Raw genomic sequence first — 22,061 nt, 5'->3', positions numbered from 1 at the left:
TGCTACCAGCGACAGGACATGTTCACATCTTCAGTCAAACTCCAGACATCTCCACGTCACTACATATTCAGTCCCTGATTGATCATCATGGCGCGAGACATACGGGAGTGGGATGGGAGTGGGACTGATTTTTTTACTCCAGTCCAGGATTGGGACAGGATGGGATTTTTTTTCTGGGAGCGGGATGGGACAGGAGTGAAAATCCACTCCCGTGTCATGCTCTAGTCTGCATGCGCGACATACCATTTGCGACTGTGATGTGGCCGTGCTGGGCACGCGTCATATCTGTTTTGCACGCTGTCCCGGTCCGCCGCCATGCCGCGCCAACCCGTCGGTTGCGGATATCAGCGGATGACAGGGGATATGCGCTGCGTTGGTTGTGTATGTCCTGCGTATGTCTTCAGTATGTGTTCAGGCAGTGATGCAGATCTCATCCGCAGCAGGATTTTTGAGCCGCTGAATAATCCTGGCTGCGGACATGCGTGCCTCTGCAGATGATCACAGACGTGTTCGGATGGTGGCCGACTCATACAGGAATGTTACACGGTTATTGCAGTTGTTTGGCGGATGTGGGCCACTTTTGTGCGCATTCCATCCGCAAATCCTCCTAAACGCCAGTGGGACAGGGCCCTTAGAGCCACTGAACCTTTCCATGCCAACAAATGCACCCAACTGGACTGCATACCCTGTCCCAGCACAAAATCCACCAAAGCGCTAAAAAAAATAGCGACTAGAAGACATCCCTGCCAGATCCCAGAGTTTACTGGTGAAGCCCTGGTCCCACCAAATAATGAACGATTACGTAGCATGTTTTTTTTTGGCGGGGGGGGGACGAGTCCAGTTATTTAACAATCATGGTTGAATAGTGGCTCTGAGAGGCTCTTAGAGGCAGAATATTCAGCTAATGAGGCTCATCTCTAAGCATGGCGCTAATTTCAAGAAGTTCAAAATTTAGCAACAACAGCGTGGTGCAGTTTGTGTACGAGGTACTACGAGGACAAACGAGGATTTTAGAGGCATGTCTGTGGTGAGGACGAGGCTGTTAGAAGCCCATTATCTGAGTACCTGGCGGCTATGAGGACAGGACAGGCTACTTTGGCTCCGCCCTCCACTCGCACTTCGCTGTGACAGTCCCACCTGCTTTGTGCGCTGGACGCTCTATATAACATCATTATTTTCTAGCAGATTAATAATTTTCTGTCAGACTTTGGATGTTGAAAACACCTCTAATTGCTTCAGGAATCACAGAGGACCATTTCAACTGCTGCTCCCTCTTTTTCCTGCGCTGCATGGGGAGGAGAAGGTATTTGGAACAGCCTAAAATGCGAGTGCACAAAAGAACGATTTTGCAGACGGACAAACACAAAGTGAAAAAAGAAGCGCAGAGATGACTGTCCGGGAACCTGTGATTCAGTTCAAGCTGGTCTGGTTATGGATGGGTTTTGTTTTTTGGGGGAAGTGATCCACACAGTTGCATGTGTATATAATTAAAGGGACCACCTCATTGTGGTGTCTTTTTATTTTTTGGTCACAGAGAAAGCTTTCTACAGTATTTCTTTTTCCTCCATCGTTTTTTCAACCTTGCACTGGGTGAACTGCTGCATTTAATGACTCTGGTACACAGGTGAACTGCAGCCTGACACACAGATGCGCACACAGGCTAGACTGAGCAGGAGCATCTTTTTTTGGACTGCATTTAAAAAATGTGACATCTTGAATGGATGTTGTGAATTGAAAACCCACACTTTAAAGGGACCAAATGTGGGAGGGCTGGAGGTCTGGACCAAACCCATGCCTAAACATGCACCAACGTTACATTACATGGCGCGATATGGATCATACAAGGGCTGTCAATAAAGTATAGGTCCTTTTTATTTTTTTCAAAAACTATATGGATTTCATTCATATGTTTTTACGTCAGACATGCTTGAACCCTCGTGCGCATGCGTGAGTTTTTCCACGCCTGTCTGTGACGTCATCCGCCTGTGAGCACTCCTTGTGGGAGGAGTCGTCCAGCCCCTCGTCGGAATTCCTTTGTCTGAGAAGTTGCTGAGAGACTGGCGCTTTGTTTGATCAAAATTTTTTCTAAACCTGTGAGGCACATCGAAGTGGACACGGTTCGAAAAATTAAGCTGGTTTTCGGTGAAAATTTTAACGGCTGATGAGAGATTTTGAGGTGATACTGTCGCTTTAAGGACTTTTCACGGTGCGAGACGTTGTGCAGCACTCCCAGGCGGCATCATCAGCCTGTTTCAAGCTGAAAACCTCCACATTTCAGGCTCTATTGATCCAGGACGTCGTGAGAGAACAGAGAAGTTTCAGAAGAAGTCGGTTTCAGCATTTTATCTGGATATTCCACTGTTAAAGGAGATTTTTTTAATGAAAGATGTGCGGACGGGTCCGCGCATCGGGACGCAGCCGGCACGGTGCGGCGGCACAGTAAAAACACCTCCGTGTTGATAACCATTTGTAAAATCCAGGCGGCTTTTGATGGCTTTCAGTGGAGTGAGTATATGAGAAATTGTTTAACAGCTGGACATGTTCCAACTTGTCCTTAAGGCTTCCAACGGAGGTGTTTTTCCTGTGGCGGAGTGTCGCAGCGGCTGCGAGCCGACGCTGCAATTACCATGAACAAAAGACTGAAACTGCTTTGATCTGAGTACCCCATTGTAAACATTGTTAAATGTTGTTTGTTGATTTCAGGTTCAGATGTTTGTGCTCAGGGACACGACTGTCAGCACATGTGTTTCAGCACTGGCGACTCATATGTCTGCAAGTGTTGGATGGGATATATGTTAAATGCAGACCAGAAAACCTGCTCACGTAAGAAACTGAAGATGCATATCTTTGTGTCATTCTTGAACTGATGGAACCGTATATGTGACTGTGGCTGTTAGCTGTGGAAGTGTCTCATTTCAGGTGTGGATGCGTGTGTCCATGGACATGACTGCCAGCACATTTGTGTTAAAAATGGTGATTCTTATCTTTGCATGTGCCATGAGGGGTTTGTGTTGAATGTAGACCAGAAAACATGCTCACGTAAGAACACACACTCTGATTTTCTGATCTTAACATCACTGTATGTTGGCCGATAATAACCAGCAAGTCAAAGGGTCCTTTTTGGACAGTCGACTCAGAAACGTGCTGATGTTCACTGTGTGAATTTGTCTTTGCAGATGCATGTGCACAAGGGCACGACTGCCAGCATATTTGTGTCAAAAATGATGATTCTTACTTTTGCAAATGTCATGAAGGATATATGTTGAATGCAGACCGCAAAACATGTTCACGTAAGAACCTGGAAATATTCTTTGTGCCACAGACACAAAGAATTCAATAACCACTTGGTATTACCGTTGGGGTTTTACATAATTATTGTATGGCCTTGCCTTACAATATAAAGCGCCTTGGGGCAACTGTTTGTTGTGATTTGGCGCTATATAAAAAAATTGATTGATTGATTGATTACTACTTCAATAACTTGGTGTTTGAATCTTCCATGCTTGGATGTTAGGTGTGGAAGTGTCTTTTTCAGGTGTGGATGCATGTGACCAAGGACATAATTGAAACATATTTGTCTCAAAAATGGATTCATACCTCTGCATGTGTCAGAACGTGAATATGCACATTTGGCTGTGTTCAGATTGGCAGCCCAAATCCGATTTTTACCATAACCAGACTATATCTAGTTTTGACATGAGGTGTGACATGACAGGGACATACTGTTAGTTGAGAGCTGCTGTTCAGCTAAATGAGCCAGTGGGAGTGAGGGAAATCACACATGTATGAACACACCCCCATGGCCATATTAACAAACTCATTATCAAATGAGATTATAATCCAGATCAGTCAGAGTTCCATGTGATTTTAGTTACACCATGTGAACTGCAGAGTGACACCGACAGCAGTCATGTGATTGTTTCCATGTGTGACTACATTACTATAGCAAGTGATATGGATAAGAGTTAAATGTGGATTGTCACACAGATGCACAGATCGGATCTGTCACTTGCTATATACAGGGTATAATGTGGACAGTATCAGATATGCACTGAATCTGTATTGAATTGCAGTCTGACCAAATCTTATGGGCCTGATTTACTAAAGGTTTGCATGTGTAAAAACGTGCGCAAACACCATTGCACTCGCAAATCCACCAGCATGCTGATTTACTAACAGTGTAGAACCAGAATAGCTTCTGTCTAATGTGCAAAATACCATGCATTCTCAATTTAGCGCATTTGTCTCTATGAATATGCAATTTGGGGTTTGTCCACATGAATGTGCAAAATGCAAATAGGTGAGGTTTTCACCAGCAACATAATTTATCACAGTCAAAAGGAAGTTAGCCAGCGCTGATTGCATGTGTATTTTGTGATTTTAAAAACTTGCCATTAATTTATTGCACTTAACAGACTGCTGGCACCTCGTACACAGAATAAGAAAAATCATTCATTGATAATGTTCGGCATATTTAAAGATTTTAAGGGTTTATTTCTTTCATGCATAACAGGTGGACCAGATTACTTTACAATCACTGATTTTTATTCACACTATGACACACAAATAAACACACACATACACATCTCAGGGTCTATGTGGGATGATGTACGGACACGTGTGTGTTGCACGCTGAGTTCTCCTATGTGTGTGTGTGTGGGTGTTTTGCTGGTGAAATACACACAAACTGCGCACAGAGTTGTGCAATTTGCTGGCACACAGCCAGCTGTGCGCTCCAGCGGTGCGCACAGCTACCTGTGCATGAGACAGCTGTGACTCATCCCTCACAGACTCTGAACTGTGTGTGAGCTCTGCTTTGCACATTACTATGCTCATTAATAATAAATCAATAAAATATACTGCTATTAGACTAGGGAGTTGTCATCCATGTATGTTAGATCTGGATAAGAAGGTACCTTGCACTTGCATGCAGTACCTTATGTGGCTGATTTCATTTTATTACGTGCTTACGGCAGTTAACACGTGCAAAATCCTCATTTACATACAGGTGTCTACGTCACATTACCCCGCTATTAACTGCACGTTTGGTCTTCGCAAATCACACGCAAAACTGTCTCTACTCGAGTGTGCAAAAGTTTGGATTGCTTATGCAATTTAGCACTCCTTATTTGGGATCTTGGTAAATCAGGCCCCGGGGGTCATGTGGCACATTCTAGTTTCCTTGTATGTCGTAACTCGGAATGATGTCACACCAGAGTTAAATACATTCCAGTTTCCACACAATAATTGCAAATCAGATAATGTATACATTATAGAGGGCTACAAAAATATATGGTCCACCAAAGAGACCATTGTGGAGCAGGACAGATGGTGTAGAAGTCACATGAGTGTTTCAGTCTGCTACTTGGTTTTCTGCTCGATTTGTAGCATTTTGTAGTCAGTCACTGTTTGGAACTTTTACCAGTTTAAGAAATATTAGTGGCACCATTTGCTAAACATCGTACGATATTTCACATGTGACCAGGGGCGCCGCCAGGGATTTTGGGCCCCATGAAAAGAATTCATACAGTGCTACCCAGGGGAGGTGATGGTCTAGTGAGTTATAGTGTTGGACTTGAGACCAGAGGATCCTCAGCTCAAATCCCAGCCTGACCGGAAAATCACTAAGGGCCCTTGGGCAAGGTCCCTAATCTCTTAGTTGCTCCCGGTGTGTAGTGGGCGCAGCAGCCGCACTTTGGGGTGAATGTGAGGCATTGATGTGTAAAGTGCTTTGAGCATCTAATGCACATGGAAAAGCGCCATATAAATGCAGTCCATTTAACATTTATTTATCTACCCCCATATTATTTTGTCAGTATTATAATTGTGTTAGGGGCCTCCCTGCGCCCCTGTCAATCATGGGCACATAGAATCCTTATTCTCCCCTTTTTGGCACCACTGCATGTGACAGCAAAATGACCACAAACAGCAACCATCTTGGACTGCAAACTTGTGGTAAGTGATGATAAAATAAGTTGACGTAATGGACTCATAACTTCAAGGGGCATTCCAATTTAAAAAGTCAGAATCTTAACTGGGGAATGGTCACTAAACTAACATAACTGAAGGAAGCGTACATGTTGTGAAGTGGAAGTGTCTTTTTTTTCAGGGGTGGATGCATGTGCCCAGGGACACGCCTGCCAACATATTTGTATCAAAAATGGTGATTCTTACCTTTGCATGTGCCATGAGGGGTTTGTGTTGAATGCAGACCAGAAAACATGCTCACGTAAGAACACAGATTCTTTGATATTCCTGTCGTAACATTACTGTACGTTGGTCTATAATAAACAATAGGTCCCTATGTGACAGTGGACTCAGCAATATGTGGATGTTAGCTGTGTGATTTTGTTTTGCAGATGCTGATGCATGTGCACAGGGCCATGACTGCCAGCACACTTGTGTCAAAAATGATGATTCTTACTTTTGCAACTGTCATGAAGGATATATGTTGAACGCAGACCAGAAAACCTGCTCACGTAAGAAGCCAAATGTAAACTTGTTTTGATGTGCAGGTTTCCCACTGGTTTTCATTGATGAAGTAGTGATTTGCCAAAAATGGTGGTCCAATAAAATCCATAATGATGAAGTGGTTCTTGAAGGATGTTGGTCATATGTGAGGGTGTTTACATTTCAGTTTCAGATGTTTGTGATCAGGGACACGACTGTCAGCATATCTGTATCAGCACTGGTGACTCGTATATCTGCAAGTGTTGGAGGGGATTTATTTTAAATGCAGACCAGAAAACCTGCTCACGTAAGAACCTGAAGATGCATGTCATTAGTGTAGAGCCCGACCGATATATCGGCTGGCCGATATTATCTGCCGATATAAGCCCTTTTCAAAGTACTCACTATCGGCCAAAATTTTGCTGATAGAACGCCGATAATTTCTCATAAACAGAACAGTTACTGAAATAATGTTTGTGTCTGCAATGTAAAATGTCCTTGCACCATTTTTCCAGTAGATGGAGCTCTTGACTCCATTCAACTGAGAGCCGCTTACACCCCTGCTTAAATGCGTTCATTACCGCCCCCCCCCCCCCGTAGTTTGCCGTCACACTGCACTGATCAGCTGACAAAAGCATACAAGTAAGTTTATAAGGATGTTGTTTGTAATAACTTTGCGATTACATTCACCCCACATTTCTCCCCTTTCAGTTCAACTCAGTTTAATTAACTCAGTTTATGTAGTAATGAGTCAAATGTACTTCATTGCATCTGTCACGCTTTTTATTAAGCCCACGTTGTGTAGACCTTATTTCTAGCATAAAAAACTTTTGTTTACTGTTAAGAGGTTGAAACATTCAGATTCACTGGTCGTCCGGAAGGGTTCTGGGAATTAATGCCATTCACCATTAATCCTCTGGGGCCGCCGCCGCCGTATATGACGGCTGGGACCAAGCTTTACTAAATTGTAAATAACTTTTTAATGATATGAGATAGAAACTTACTTTTTTTTGCTGAAAAGTTAACTCCGCGAACTTTCAATCCACCGTCTTGGTACTCCTCATAGAAGATGTGTGATGACTTGCGCAATGTGAGTGTCCAATCGGAATTGGTTCTCCGTCACATGGTTTTCCAAAATCCAATCGTAGGGCAGATTTACCTCACATGATATGGCAAATATTGTTTTCAGGAGTGATATCTTACTAGTTGGCCCATTTGAATAGCCCCCTAACTGCTCCAATTGCATTTTTTAAACTTGAAAATTCTTCTCTGTTATAAAGTTAATCAATATGAAGACAAAGCTTCAGCTTTTAGCTCATACCTTTTTTGTTAAGGGTCCAAAAAAGAACATTTTATTCATTTAAAAAAAATAATAATAATATCGGCTGATTTATCGGCTATCGGCAAATCAGACGATTTATCGATTATCTGCATTTTTTTCATCCATACATCATTATTGGCATCGGCCTCAAAAAATCCATATCGGTCGGGCTCTACATTAGTGTCATGGTCACCAAGCATTCTCTAAGTAATGCTTCCATATGCGTGTGGAAACGTGTTATTGTTTTCTTTTTTTCAGGTCTGGATGCATGTGTTCATGGGCATAACTGCCAACATATTTGTGTCAAAAATGGTGATTCTTACCTTTGCATGTGCCATGAGGGATATGTTTTGAATGCAGACCAGAAAACATGCTCACGTAAGGACATAGATGTACAGAAATGTGTCTTATTGCAGATGCAAAGTCCATTAGACAGACTATCTTTCAGTTTTCTCCACAAGGAGGAAAACCCTCCTAATCCAGACGGGGGGGGAAGAGAGACTCAGCCCATCTTGTGGGAGTACACACCACACTACTGACTCCTGACCGCCAGACCATCATTCCATCCCTTCCTCCAAAAGATTTGTGTGTCAAATCCAGTTGACACCTTATATAGACCATGATGCCAGTGTTGGTGCCAGTGCTTATTTTAGGATTCTGTAGCGTCAAGCGGTTGAGAGTCTATGACTTCCCCTGGATGGTAAGCTACTCTGAAGTAAGTTAGTTCCTCGGCCAAAGCCAGTACCCATCTGCAGCTGGGTGGACTGAGACAGTATAGATTTTGTCTACACACAGGACAGAGACAAGTAGCATGAGCGGGATTCAAACCCAGAGCTGCATATTGGCAGCTCACCTTCTTATCCACTCAGCTATGTGTTCTGCACAGTGGGTATCCCCTTGGCCTGTTTCAGGTGCGAGGATCCTCAGCGTTAAGGAAGCTAAATGTTGAATCATGATCAGGAAGGCATTCCCCATGGCCATAGTGTCATCCATCATGTTCCCTCACCGTGAAAGTTGGTGTTTGTCTTTCAGCAGCCCCATTTCTTCAGGGCTGCCACAGTGGATCCAGCACAGATCCGCACTGGGATTTGGCACAAGTTTTTTGCTGGATGCACTGATGCAACTCTAGTTTTACCTGGAAAGCATACACAGCACTTGGTCTTCCTAAGAGGTCTCCCATCCAAGCACTAGATGTGGCCCATTATTACCGTTAAAATGGGTGATATAATTCAGAATTGAACCATTTGACAGTCTTAGGGACTATCCTTAAAGGACATGTCGCACGCTATTTAACATCTGGGTTAGCAACACAACATCAAAGTATTCATAATTGTATGTCTGTCCATGCACATGCAGTAATAATTAGTGGTATTCATAATTGTATGCCTATCCGTGCACATGTGGTAATAATTAGTGGTCACTGATGTATTTTATTGCTAATATCCCTCTTGCTTGGCAAATCAGCATGTGCATTTCCGGAAGATGTCTTAATATGCATTTCCCGCCATTTCTCAGAGTGTGATATACATATTAGGAAAAGCAGAAACATCCCGATGGCTGACAGACAGAGTGAAACAATCAATCAATCAATCAATCAATTTTTTTATATAGCGCCAAATCACAACAAACAGTTGCCCCAAGGCGCTTTATATTGTAAGGCAAGGCCATACAATAATTATGTAAAACCCCAACGGTCAAAACGACCCCCTGTGAGCAAGCACTTGGCTACAGTGGGAAGGAAGGAACACTGCTATGTCCAATAATGAAGCTTCTAAGCTTTTATTCAAAAGTGATGGCTCGGATTTACAGAGGATGTACACAGAGGAGACAGCACACTTCACCCCGTAACTCTCAATTTTCTCAGAGTCTGCCGGATTTTGGATTTTAATGTGTGGTGACTCTGCTGTCTATGTCGCAGGACGCTATTTTACTGCCACCGCGAGCACGCACATGGAACATCTCCACGACACTGTTTTTACAGGCTGCCTGAACATGCAGATGTTTTTCTTACACTGGCAAAAGTCGGAATATGTTATTTTCAGCAGATGGTGGAATTTCTATCTAATGTGCCAGAACTGTGAGAAGACTTTGTGAGGAGCTGATGCGGAGCTACCGTGGAAGCACACCAAAATAGTGGAGATGATCGGAGAGAGAGAGAGAGAGAGAGAGAGAGAGAGAGAGAGAGAGAGAGAGAGAGAGAGAGAGAGAGAGAGAGAGACGCTTTTGGAATTGGCCAAGCCTGAACACACCTGCCCACACATTATTCCCCAGCTGGCATTCACTCGCCATCCATGCATGATGATTTCTTTGATGTGTGGATCTGGATATTATTCTTCTGCTGGTGATCACACAAGATCCATGCGGGAGGACTTTTTTTTGATGGTGTGGACCTGTACATTATTTTCCAGCTGGCAATCATGTATGATCTGTGTGTGACAACTTGTTTGATGGTGTGGTCCTTGACATTATTCTCCCTTTGGCATTTGTGCATAATCTGTGCGTGACGACTTCTTTGATGGTGTGGACTTTACATATTTAATCTTGTAAATAATTCTACAAATGGGTGAGTGCCCTGTTCAGTTTTTTAATTTGTATTTTGTCCATATCAGTGGAGCTGGTAGGTTTTGTTATTTTTATTTTACTTTAAGACAGTCTGTCAGATTTTGGATCTCGATTTGTGCAGAGTCTGCTGTCTGTAATGGAGCAGCATGCTGTTTCAGCCACATTATAGCTCCCACCATAAATGAGGACGCAGACCTCTCCAGTGTTTTTCAGGCAACCTGATAACACAGATGTATTTCTTAGATTTTTCACAGTTACATAGATGACAACACTTATAAACGTACACAAAGCTGAGCCTCTACCAGAGATTGGTTTAGGCTGCATTCATGATGAACGTGCACACGCACTAAGTCTTCTCACAGTGGAGAGTGGCTGCTGCTTTTCCGTGACTGCATCAAAATGAACATTTATCACTTAAAAATGAGTCATAACGTGACATCACTCTTATATAAATTTTGCAGTTAATCTGCGGCTCCATTCTTAATGTTAGAAGCTACATTCTATTCAAGCGTGCATTGGAATGCTTCCTCAAAGCTATATAAACGCTGTCGGAAACACGGAAAAATGAGTAGTCATGAGTACTTTGTTTTCTTGAGTCTCCATAGCTGCTTGCTGTGAATGCCGTATACTTTGAGACCAGTCTCTATAAACTCTAAAGACTCTATAAAAAAGCCCTCCGTAAAGCTAGGACATCTTACTACTCATCACTAATTGAAGAAAATAAGAACAACCCCAGGTTTCTTTTCAGCACTGTAGCCAGGCTGACAAAGAGTCAGAGCTCTATTGAGCCGAGTATTCCTTTAACTTTAACTAGTAATGACTTCATGACTTTCTTTGCTAATAAAATTTTAACTATTAGAGAAAAAATTACTCATAACCATCCCAAAGACGTATCGTTATCTTTGGCTACTTTCAGTGATGCTGGTATTTGGTTAGACTCCTTCTCTCCGATTGTTCTGTCTGAGTTATTTTCATTAGTTACTTCATCCAAACCATCAACATGTCTATTAGACCCCATTCCTACCAGGCTGCTCAAGGAAGCCCTACCATTATTTAATGCTTCGATCTTAAATATGATCAATCTATCTTTATTAGTTGGCTATGTACCACAGGCTTTTAAGGTGGCAGTAATTAAACCATTACTTAAAAAGCCATCACTTGACCCAGCTATCTTAGCTAATTATAGGCCAATGTCCAACCTTCCTTTTCTCTCAAACATTCTTGAAAGGGTAGTTGTAAAACAGCTAACTGATCATCTGCAGAGGAATGGTCTATTTGAAGAGTTTCAGTCAGGTTTTAGAATTCATCATAGTACAGAAACAGCATTAGTGAAGGTTACAAATGATCTTCTTATGGCCTCAGACAGTGGACTCATCTCTGTGCTTGTTCTGTTAGACCTCAGTGCTGCTTTTGATACTGTTGACCATAAAATTTTATTACAGAGATTAGAGCATGCCATAGGTATTAAAGGCACTGCACTGCGGTGGTTTGAATCATATTTATCTAATAGATTACAATTTGTTCATGTAAATGGGGAATCTTCTTCACAGACTAAGGTTAATTATGGAGTTCCACAAGGTTCTGTGCTAGGACCAATTTTATTCACTTTATACATGCTTCCCTTAGGCAGTATTATTAGACGGCATTGCTTAAATTTTCATTGTTACGCAGATGATACCCAGCTTTATCTATCCATGAAGCCAGAGGACACACACCAATTAGCTAAACTGCAGGATTGTCTTACAGACATAAAGACATGGATGACCTCTAATTTCCTGCTTTTAAACTCATAAAACTGAAGTTATTGTACTTGGCCCCACAAATCTTAGAAACATGGTGTCTAACCAGTTCCTTACTCTGGATGGCATTACCCTGACCTCTAGTAATATTGTGAGAAATCTTGGAGTCATTTTTGATCAGGATATGTCATTCAATGCGCATATTAAACAAATATGTAGGACTGCTTTTTTGCATTTACGCAATATCTCTAAAATCAGAAAGGTCTTGTCTCAAGAGTGATGCTGAAAAACTAATTCATGCATTTATTTCCTCTAGGCTGGACTATTGTAATTCATTATTATCAGGTTGTCCTAAAAGTTCCCTGAAAAGCCTTCAGTTAATTCAAAATGCTGCAGCTAGAGTGCTAATGGGGACTAGAAGGAGACAGCATATCTCACCCATATTGGCCTCTCTTCATTGGCTTCCTGTTAATTCTAGAATAGAATTTAAAATTCTTCTTCTTACTTATAAGGTTTTGAATAATCAGGTCCCATCTTATCTTTGGGACCTCATAGTACCATATCACCCCAATAGAGCGCTTCGCTCTCAGACTGCAGGCTTACTTGTAGTTCCTAGGGTTTGTAAGAGTAGAATGGGAGGCAGAGCCTTCAGCTTTCAGGCTCCTCTCCTGTGGAACCAGCTCCCAATTCAGATCAGGGAGACAGACACCCTCTCTACTTTTAAGATTAGGCTTAAAACTTTCCTTTTTGCTAAAGCTTATAGTTAGGGCTGGATCAGGTGACCCTGAACCATCCCTTAGTTATGCTGCTATAGACTTAGACTGCTGGGGGGTTCCCATGATGCACTGAGTGTTTCTTTCTCTTTTTGCTCTGTACGCACCACTCTGCATTTAATCATTACTGATTGATCTCTGCTCCCCTCCACAGCATGTCTTTTTCCTGGTTCTCTCCCTTAGCCCCAACCAGTCCCAGCAGAAGACTGCCCCTCCCTGAGCCTGGTTCTGCTGGAGGTTTCTTCCTGTTAAAAGGGAGTTTTTCCTTCCCACTGTCGCCAAGTGCTTGCTCACAGGGGGTCGTTTTGACCGTTGGGGTTTTTACGTAATTATTGTATGGCCTTGCCTTACAATATAAAGCGCCTTTGGGCAACTGTTTGTTGTGATTTGGCGCTATATAAATAAAATTGATTGATTGACAGTCACGGAAGTGCACAAAATAATCCCGGTGTGTCATGGATGCTCACTAACAGCCTAAATCGAAGTTGTTATGATTTCGGTGCGACATGTCCTTTAACTTTGCACTTGTTATACAAAGTTACATGTGGCTCAGAATGTTATCTGTGGTAGCATGTCTTTCCAGGTCTGGATCCATGTGCCCAAGGACATCACTGCCAACACATTTGTATCAGAAATGGCAGTTCTTACCTTTGCAAGTGTCATGAGGGATATGTTTTGAATCCAGACCAAAAAACATGTTCACGTAAGAAGCTGAATTTTACCTATACATTTAATTTGCATGTCCTTTCTCATGTTGTCTGAAATGGAATAAAACCAAGCTTTGGGAGTAACAAAAACTTGCAAAAAGCTGATACATTGATATGTAAAATTATTGCACATGATAGCCCAAAAGTAACAAAAAGCAACCAGAAGTAGAAGTAGCATGTGGTCCTCCATATTTTGCATTCTGAGAAACCAACTTTTCTCAAGAGTGTGAAGCTTTTTTATCATTTTTTTTTTTCCAGCAAAGTTTACAGCACTAGTGCATCTTTTTCAAAAGTGCAAGCACAATTAAAGTACAATCAAATATATGTCACAACCCAAACACCCGCGCACATCCAATCCCAATATATTAACTGTAGGCCCTGTGAAATAATAATAAATATTAATTTTAAAAAAAGTGTGAAGTTTTGACTCGATGGAAGCAATGTTGACAAATGTTGGTTTCTCAGAATGCAAAAGATGGAGAACCACCCCCTACTTTTTCTAGGCTGGGCTCAAAACATCTCAGTCACCCATCATACATACAGTACACATAGATAGGAGGACCTAGAACAGTACAACAACTACCACTACTACTGGTTTTGTTGTGTGGGCCGCTGAAGAGGAGGTACTGCTGGCCCACCATCACCAGATGGTGCCCTGCTTGGAGTGCGGGCTTCAAGCACGAGAGGGCGCCGGAGCCACTGGGAGTGACAGCTGTCACTCTTCATCAGCACCAGCTGTCACTCAACCAACTCATCACCATCTCCATAAAGGCCGGACTGCGACTCCACCTCCTCGCCGAGAAATCAACTACCAATCAGGTAATTTTCTCTGCTGAACAAAAACATTGTGTAATAGTCTGAACTTCTTTTGCAGCCGTTATCCTGTGGTGTTGCCTTATCTGTGGGATTGGCGTTTGGTGTGATCAGCGACGGCTTCGCTTCACACCCCAACCAGATAAGTGGTTAGACAGGAGCTGCATGAGTGTGTGATTGGAGGTGGAGGTGCTCCCTCCTTACTGAATACAGACTGTGGGATTACTGAGTGTGCAACCTCACACTCATCAGGACTGTCTCTGTTCTCTGCCAGCAGTACCGGGTCTGACTGCTGAAGACAGCGGCCACCTGGGGCGCAGGGCTTGGCGGCTCCAGTGTTCTACAGCTCCGTTGGCAGTGGAAGCTGTGTGGATCTGGCTCTTCTCTCGCCAGGCGTCTTCTATCGTCGAGCCTGCCCACACGTCACCTGGTGTATGATTGACAGTCACTATATTGTTGTTGTCTGTACGTTGTTGTGTGATTCACAACATTAAATTGTTACTTTTGGCTTATCCATTGTCCGTTCATTAACGCCCCTTGTTGTGGGTCCGTGTCACGACACTTTCACAACAGGATTTCTCGGCCAGCGTCATGGATCCTGAGGGGCGTCAACCATCGCTTGAACAGCCAATGGAAGAGTGAGGTGCACAGGCGCCAGCAGGAGGGGTGTTGGGTGAGCTGCAGCACATCTTAACCGCCTTTTACCGCTCAGTTGGACTTAATTACCGAGCAGAGCAGTGTTCTCAATCGTAGGATGGAGGCTCTCACCGCCCAGGTGGAAGCGCGTGCTCAGGGCACTGCTGCAGCACCTCCTCCTGCTGACCGTGTGCCAGAAACAGACATTCCGCTGGTCGTTCAACGAACCCCCCCACCTTCCCCTGAAGCATACATAAGCCCTCCGGAGCCGTACGGAGGCTGTGTGGAGACGTGCGCGGACTTCTTGATGCAGTGCTCGCTCGTCTTTTCACAGCGTCCCGTCATGTACGCGTCAGACGCCAGCCGGGTGGCTTACGTTATAAATTTGCTTCGAGGAGAGGCACGCGCCTGGGCTACGGCGCTTTGGGAGCAGAATTCACGGCTCCTAACGGTTTATACTGAGTTTGTGAGAGAGTTCCGACAGGTGTTCGACCACCCTCATAGAGGCGAGACCGCTTCAAGTGTGCTGCTGTTGATACGGCAGGGGCGTCGGAGCGCAGCGAAGTATGCAGTCGACTTCCGCATCGCGGCAGCACGAGCCGGCTGGAATGCTGTTGCGCTCCGCGCCGCCTTTGTAAACGGACTGTCTCTGGTCCTTAAAGAGCACCTGGTAGTGCAGGACGAGCCGCGGGATTTAGATGGGCTTATCGACCTGGTTATACGGTTAGACAACCGATTAACGGAACACCGACGGGAGCGAGGCGAGGGGCGTGGTCAAGCACAAGCCATCCCTCTTCCTCCCGGGTCCGAAAGGAAGCCGACTTCCCCACGCTCCACTGCCAGAGCTCTCCACGTGACAACAGCTCCCCCTGCTGACGTTGCTATGGAAACGAGCAGGGCCAAAAAACGATCAGACCAGAGACAAAGGAGGCTGATCCGTGGAGAGTGTTTTCTCTGCAGCTCTACCGAGCACACACAGAGAGAATGCACCAAACGGTCAAAACAGCAGCGCTCGTCCTTAGAGACTGGGCTAAGGGTGGGTCACAACACCCACGTGGGGAGACCCAGACGATCTGCACGTATCCCAGTCACGATCCTGAGTGGGGATCTAACCCTTCACGCCCCAGCACTGGTGGACACGGGGTCGGAGGGGAATCTGCTGGATAACAGATGGGCAAGGGAGGTTGGGCTCCCTCTAGTGGCCTTACCGTCACCATTGTCGGTGCGGGCACTAGATGGCACCCTTCTTCCAATAATCACACACCAGACACAGCCAGTGACATTGGTGGTGTCTGGGAATCACAGGGAAGAGATTGTGTCTTATGTAACACCTTCTACCTCCCGAGTGATTTTGGGTTTTCCATGGGTGTTAAAACACAATCCCCGGATTGATTGGCCGTCTGGGGTTGTGGTACAGTGGAGCGAAACCTGCCACCGGGAGTGTTTAGGATCCTCGGTTCCACCCGGTGTGACAGCTAAGGAGGAGGTTTTAGTCCCCCCAATCTGGCGGCGGTGCCAGCCGAGTACCACGACCTTGCTGACGTCTTCAGCAAGGATCTGGCACTCACGCTGCCCCTGCACCGTCCGTATGATTGTGCCATTGATTTGATACCGGGCGCTGAGTACCCATCCAGCAGGCTGTACAACCTCTCACGTCCGGAACGCGAATCAATGGAGACCTACATCCGGGACTCGTTAGCTGCCGGGTTGATCTGGAACTCCACCTCCCCGATGGGTGCTGGTTTCTTTTTTGTGGGTAAGAAGGACGGCGGACTCCGTCCATGCATTCATTACAGAGGGCTGAACGAGATCACGGTTCGCAACTGATACCCGTTACCTCTGTTGGATTCAGTGTTCACGCCCCTGCATGGAGCCCAAATTTTCACGAAATTGGATCTTAGGAATGCTTATCACCTGGTTCGGATCCGGGAGGGAGACGAGTGGAAGATGGCATTTAACACCCCGTTAGGTCACTTTGAGTACCTGGTCATGCCGTTCGGCCTCACCAATGCGCCCGCGACGTTCCAAGCGTTGGTTAATGACGTCTTGCGGGACTTCCTGCATCGGTTTGTCTTCGGATATCTAGACGATATACTCATCTTTTCTCCGGATCCTGAGACCCATGTCAAGCATGTACGTCAGGTCCTACAGCGGTTGTTGGAGAACCGGCTGTTTGTGAAGGGCGAGAAGTGTGAGTTCCACCGCACTTCTTTGTCTTTCCTGGGGTTCATAATCTCCTCCAACTCCGTCGCCCCTGATCCGGCCAAGGTTGCGGCGGTGAGAGATTGGCCCCAAACAACGAACCGTAGGAAACTACAACAGTTCCTCGGTTTTGCAAATTTCTACCGGAAGTTCATCAAGGGCTACAGTCAGGTAGTTAGCCTCCTGACAGCCCTGACCTCCACAAAAGTCCCCTTCACCTGGTCGGATCGGTGCGAAGCCGCGTTTAGGGAGTTGAAACTTCGGTTCTCGACTGCACCGGTTCTGGTGCAGCCCGATCCCAAGCGCCAGTTTGTTGTTGAAGTGGACGCCTCTGACTCAGGGATAGGAGCCGTGCTGTCCCAGAGCGGGGAGTCCGACAAGGTTCTCCATCCATGTGCCTACTTTTCCCGCAGGTTGACCCCAGCTGAACGGAACTATGACGTCGGCAATCGGGAACTTCTTGCGTTGAAGGAGGCTCTTGAGGAGTGGAGACACCTGTTGGAGGGAGCATCGGTACCATTCACGGTTTTCACAGACCATCGGAACCTGGAGTACATCCGGACCGCGAAGCGTCTGAACCCCAGGCAAGCCCACTGGTCGCTGTTCTTTGAGCGTTTTGACTTCCGGATCACCTACCGCCCCGGGACAAAGAACCAACGGTCTGACGCCCTGTCCCGGGTGCATGAAGAGGAGGTCAAGACCGAGCCGTCAGACCCCCCTGACACCATCATCCCCGAGTCCACTGTCGTGGCCACCCTTACCTGGGACGTGGAGAAGACCGTCCGGGAGGCCCTGACACGGAGCCCGGACCCGGGGACAGGTCCGAAGGACAAGCTGTACGTCCCACCAGAGGCCAGGGCTGCGGTCCTTGACTTCTGTCACGGTTCCAAGCTCTCCTGTCATCCAGGGGTGCGAAGGACCGTGGCAGTGGTCCGGCAGCACTTCTGGTGGGCGTCTATGGAAGCCGACATCCGGGAATATGTCCAGGCCTGCACCACCTGTGCCAGGGGCAAAGCCGACCACCACAAGGCCCAAGGCCTCCTCCAGCCTCTGCCCGTGCCTCGTCGCCCCTGGTCTCATATTGGCCTGGACTTTGTCACGGGCCTCCCGCCGTCCCAGGGCAACACCACCATCTTAACGATAGTGGACCGGTTCTCCAAGGCGGCCCACTTCGTGGCCCTCCCGAAGCTCCCGAAGGCCCAGGAGACTGCAGACCTCCTGGTCCACCACGTCGTGCGTCTGCATGGGATTCCAGCAGACATTGTCTCAGATCGTGGTCCTCAGTTCTCCTCCCAGGTCTGGAGGAGTTTCTACAGGGAACTGGGGGCCACCGTCAGTCTCTCGTCTGGGTACCACCCCCAGACGAATGGGCAGGCAGAGCGGACTAACCAGGAACTGGAGCAGGCCCTCCGCTGCGTGACCTCCGCGCACCTGACTGCCTGGAGTGACCATCTGGCCTGGATCGAGTACGCTCATAACAGCCAAGTCTTGTCTGCCACTGGCCTCTCCCCGTTTGAAGTGTGTTTGGGGTACCAGCCCCCATTGTTCCCGCTAGTGGAGGGAGAGGTCGGGGTGCCCTCGGTCCAGGCCCATCTGAGAAGGTGCCGTCGGGTGTGGCGTACCGCCCGCTCTGCCCTGCTCAAAGCCTGGACGAGGGCCAAGAACCATGCGGACCGCCGGCGTGCTCCGGCCCCTGCGTATCAGCCTGGGCAGGAGGTTTGGCTTTCTACAAAGGACATTCCCCTGCAAGTGGAATCCCAAAAGTTGAAGGACAAATACATTGGACCTTTCCCCATACTCAAGATCCTCAGTCCAGCCGCAGTGAAGCTGAAGCTGCCAGCTTCACTGCGGATCCACCCGGTTTTTCATGTGTCACGCGTCAAACCACACCACGTTTCACCCCTCTGTACCCCCGGACCGGCGCCGCCTCCTGCCCGGATCATAGATGGACAGCCTGCCTGGACCGTGCGCAGGCTCCTGGATGTCCGTCGAAAGGGCCGGGGGTTCCAGTATCTGGTGGACTGGGAGGGGTATGGACCCGAAGAACGCTCCTGGGTGAAGAGGAGCTTCATCCTGGACCCGGCCCTCCTGGCCGACTTCTACCGGCGGCACCCGGACAAGCCTGGTCGGGCGCCAGGAGGCGCCCGTTGAGGGGGGGGTCCTGTTGTGTGGGCCGCTGAAGAGGAGGTACTGCTGGCCCACCATCACCAGACGGCACCCTGCTTGGAGTGTGGGCTTCAAGCACAAGAGGGCGCCGGAGCCACTGGGAGTGACAGCTGTAACTCTTCATCAGCACCAGCTGCCACTCAGCCAATTCATCACCATCTCCATAAAGGCCGGACTGCGACTCCACCTCCTCGCCGAGAAATCAACTACCAATCAGGTAATTTTCTCTGCTGAACAAAAACATTGTGTAATAGTTTGAACTTCTTTTGCAGCCGTTATCCTGTGGTGTTGCCTTATCTGTGGGATTGGCGTTTGGTGTGATCAGCGACGGCTTCGCTTCACACCCCAACCAGATAAGTGGTTAGACAGGAGCTGCACGAGTGTGTGATTTGAGGTGGAGGTGCTCCCTCCTTACTGAATACAGACTGTGGGATTACTGAGTGTGCGACCTCACACTCATCAGGACTGTCTCTGTTCTCTGCCAGCAGTACCGGGTCTGACTGCTGAAGACAGCGGCCACCTGGGGCGCAGGGCTTGGCGGCTCCAGTGTTCTTCAGCTCCATTGGCGGTGGAAGCTGTGTGGATCTGGCTCTTCTCTCGCCAGGCGTCTTCTATCGTCGAGCCTGCCCACACGTCACCTGGTGTATGATTGACAGTCACTATATTGTTGTTGTCTGTACGTTGTTGTGTGATTCACAACATTAAATTGTTACTTTTGGCTATCCATTGTCCGTTCATTAACGCCCCCTGTTGTGGGTCCGTGTCACGACACTTTCACAACAGGTTTGATGATGTGGAGTCCAAAGGATTCAAGTACACACCTAAATGTAAAATAACTAACGATCTGTGACCAGACTCCTAAAATGATGCCCTCTGCTCTGCCATACTAGTTACTTGCATGTATTATATATCAGTGGTAGCAAACCTTTTTTAATCAGAATTAATGAAACACCTGATCTAACAAACTGGTCAACCTAAAAAACAACCAACCAGTCAGTCCCACTGTCTCCCCTATAAGAGAGGTCGGACCAGACTTATTTTCTTTCAAAGTTTCATTAAAATCCATCATACAGATTATGAGGAAGTGCATTTGCAAGATTCATGGATATGACAAAGGGTATAACTAAAGTATGATGAGTTGTGCATTGTGTATCAAACACAGTTGTTTGTGGGCTGACTGGATCATGAGACCACCAAATGGAACTGATCCCCAAGAGATACGAATCAAAGTCCTTTACAAACTCCACCAGTGGTCCTTGTTTGTCTCTAAGTGGACTAAGTCAGTTACATGTGAGAGTGTGTCTTTGCAGGTGCCGGTGTGTGTTCTCAGGGACATGACTGCCAGAAGATTTGTGTCAGCAGCAGTGACTCATATACATGCAAATGTCAAACGGGATACGTGTTGAGCCCAGACAAGAAAACATGCACACATAAGAAGTGTTTTGTTGTAGTTTGATCAGATTTCATGGCTGTGCAGTCTTTTTTTTTTTTTTTTTGCTGTACTTCAATAATGCCCAAGATGGCATTCAGCAAGAACGTCCGTAATTTGCAAGAATTTCTCTCAGATTTGATAAATTACTAAAGGATTTTTAATTGATGCAGTTTAAACTCAGATAAAACTGAAGTTATTGTACTTGGCCCCACAAATCTTAGAAACATGGTGTCTAACCAGATCCTCACTCTGGATGGCATTACCCTGACCTCTAGTAATACTGTGAGAAATCTTGGAGTCATTTTTGATCAGGATATGTCCTTCAATGTGCATATTAAACAAATATGTAGGACTGCTTTTTTACATTTGCGCAATATCTCTAAAATTAGAAAGGTCTTGTCTCAGAGTGATGCTGAAAAACTAATTCATGCATTTATTTCCTCTAGGCTGGACTATTGTAATTCATTATTATCAGGTTGTCCTAAAAGTTCCCTGAAAAGCCTTCAGTTAATTCAAAATGCTGCAGCTAGAGTACTGACGGGGACTAGAAGGAGAGAGCATATTTCACCCATATTGGCCTCTCTTCATTGGCTTCCTGTTAATTCCAGAATAGAATTTAAAATTCTTCTTCTTACTTATAAGGTTTTGAATAATCAGTTCCCATCTTATCTTAGGGATCTCATAGTACCATATCACCCCAATAGAGCGCTTCACTCTCAGACTGCAGGCTTACTTGTAGTTCCTAGGGTTTTTAAGAGTAGAATGGGAGGCAGAGCCTTCAGCTTTCAGGCTCCTCTCCTGTGGAACCAGCTCCCAATTCAGATCAGGGAGACAGACACCCTCTCTACTTTTAAGATTAGGCTTAAAACTTTCCTTTTTGCTAAAGCTTATAGTTAGGGCTGGATCAGGTGACCCTGAACCATCCCTTAGTTATGCTGCTATAGCCTTAGACTGCTGGGAGGTTCCCATGATGCACCCAGTGTTTCTTTTTATTCACCTCTTTTTGCTCTGTATGCACCACTCTGCATTTAATCATTAGTGATTGATCTCTGCTCCCCTCCACAGCATGTCTTTTTCCTGATTCTCTCCCTCAGCCCCAACCAGTCCCAGCAGAAGACTGCCCCTCCCTGAGCCTGGTTCTGCTGGAGGTTTCTTCCTGTTAAAAGGGAGTTTTTCCTTCCCACTGTCGCCAAGTGCTTGCTCACAGGGTGTCGTTTTGACCGTTGGGGTTTTTCTGTAATTATTGTATGGCTTTTGCCT

General features: G+C 46.1%; 1 protein-coding gene across 17 annotated transcripts in view; it reads left to right on the top strand.

Moving 5' to 3' along the window:
- The window catches only part of matn3b (matrilin 3b), a 67,566-nt gene that overhangs the window by 32,471 nt on the left and 13,034 nt on the right, over nt 1–22,061 (top strand). For 8 of the 17 annotated variants that reach the window (XM_034195390.1, XM_034195381.1, XM_034195376.1 and 5 more), the window contains 8 exons: nt 2,704–2,823; nt 2,920–3,039; nt 3,177–3,290; nt 6,110–6,229; nt 6,360–6,479; nt 6,638–6,757; nt 8,030–8,149; nt 13,429–13,548. In XM_034195390.1, coding sequence (XP_034051281.1) covers nt 2,704–2,823; nt 2,920–3,039; nt 3,177–3,290; nt 6,110–6,229; nt 6,360–6,479; nt 6,638–6,757; nt 8,030–8,149; nt 13,429–13,548 — 954 coding nt within the window. The remainder of the gene's footprint in view (nt 1–2,703; nt 2,824–2,919; nt 3,040–3,176; nt 3,291–6,109; nt 6,230–6,359; nt 6,480–6,637; nt 6,758–8,029; nt 8,150–13,428; nt 13,549–22,061) is intronic. The other 9 variants (XM_034195374.1, XM_034195377.1, XM_034195378.1 and 6 more) reach the window with 9 other exon arrangements.

The sequence above is a fragment of the Thalassophryne amazonica genome, chromosome 19 (assembly GCF_902500255.1).
Source record: "Thalassophryne amazonica chromosome 19, fThaAma1.1, whole genome shotgun sequence".
Classification (NCBI taxonomy): domain Eukaryota; kingdom Metazoa; phylum Chordata; class Actinopteri; order Batrachoidiformes; family Batrachoididae; genus Thalassophryne; species Thalassophryne amazonica.
This window is presented reverse-complemented; position numbering and strand designations above follow the sequence as displayed.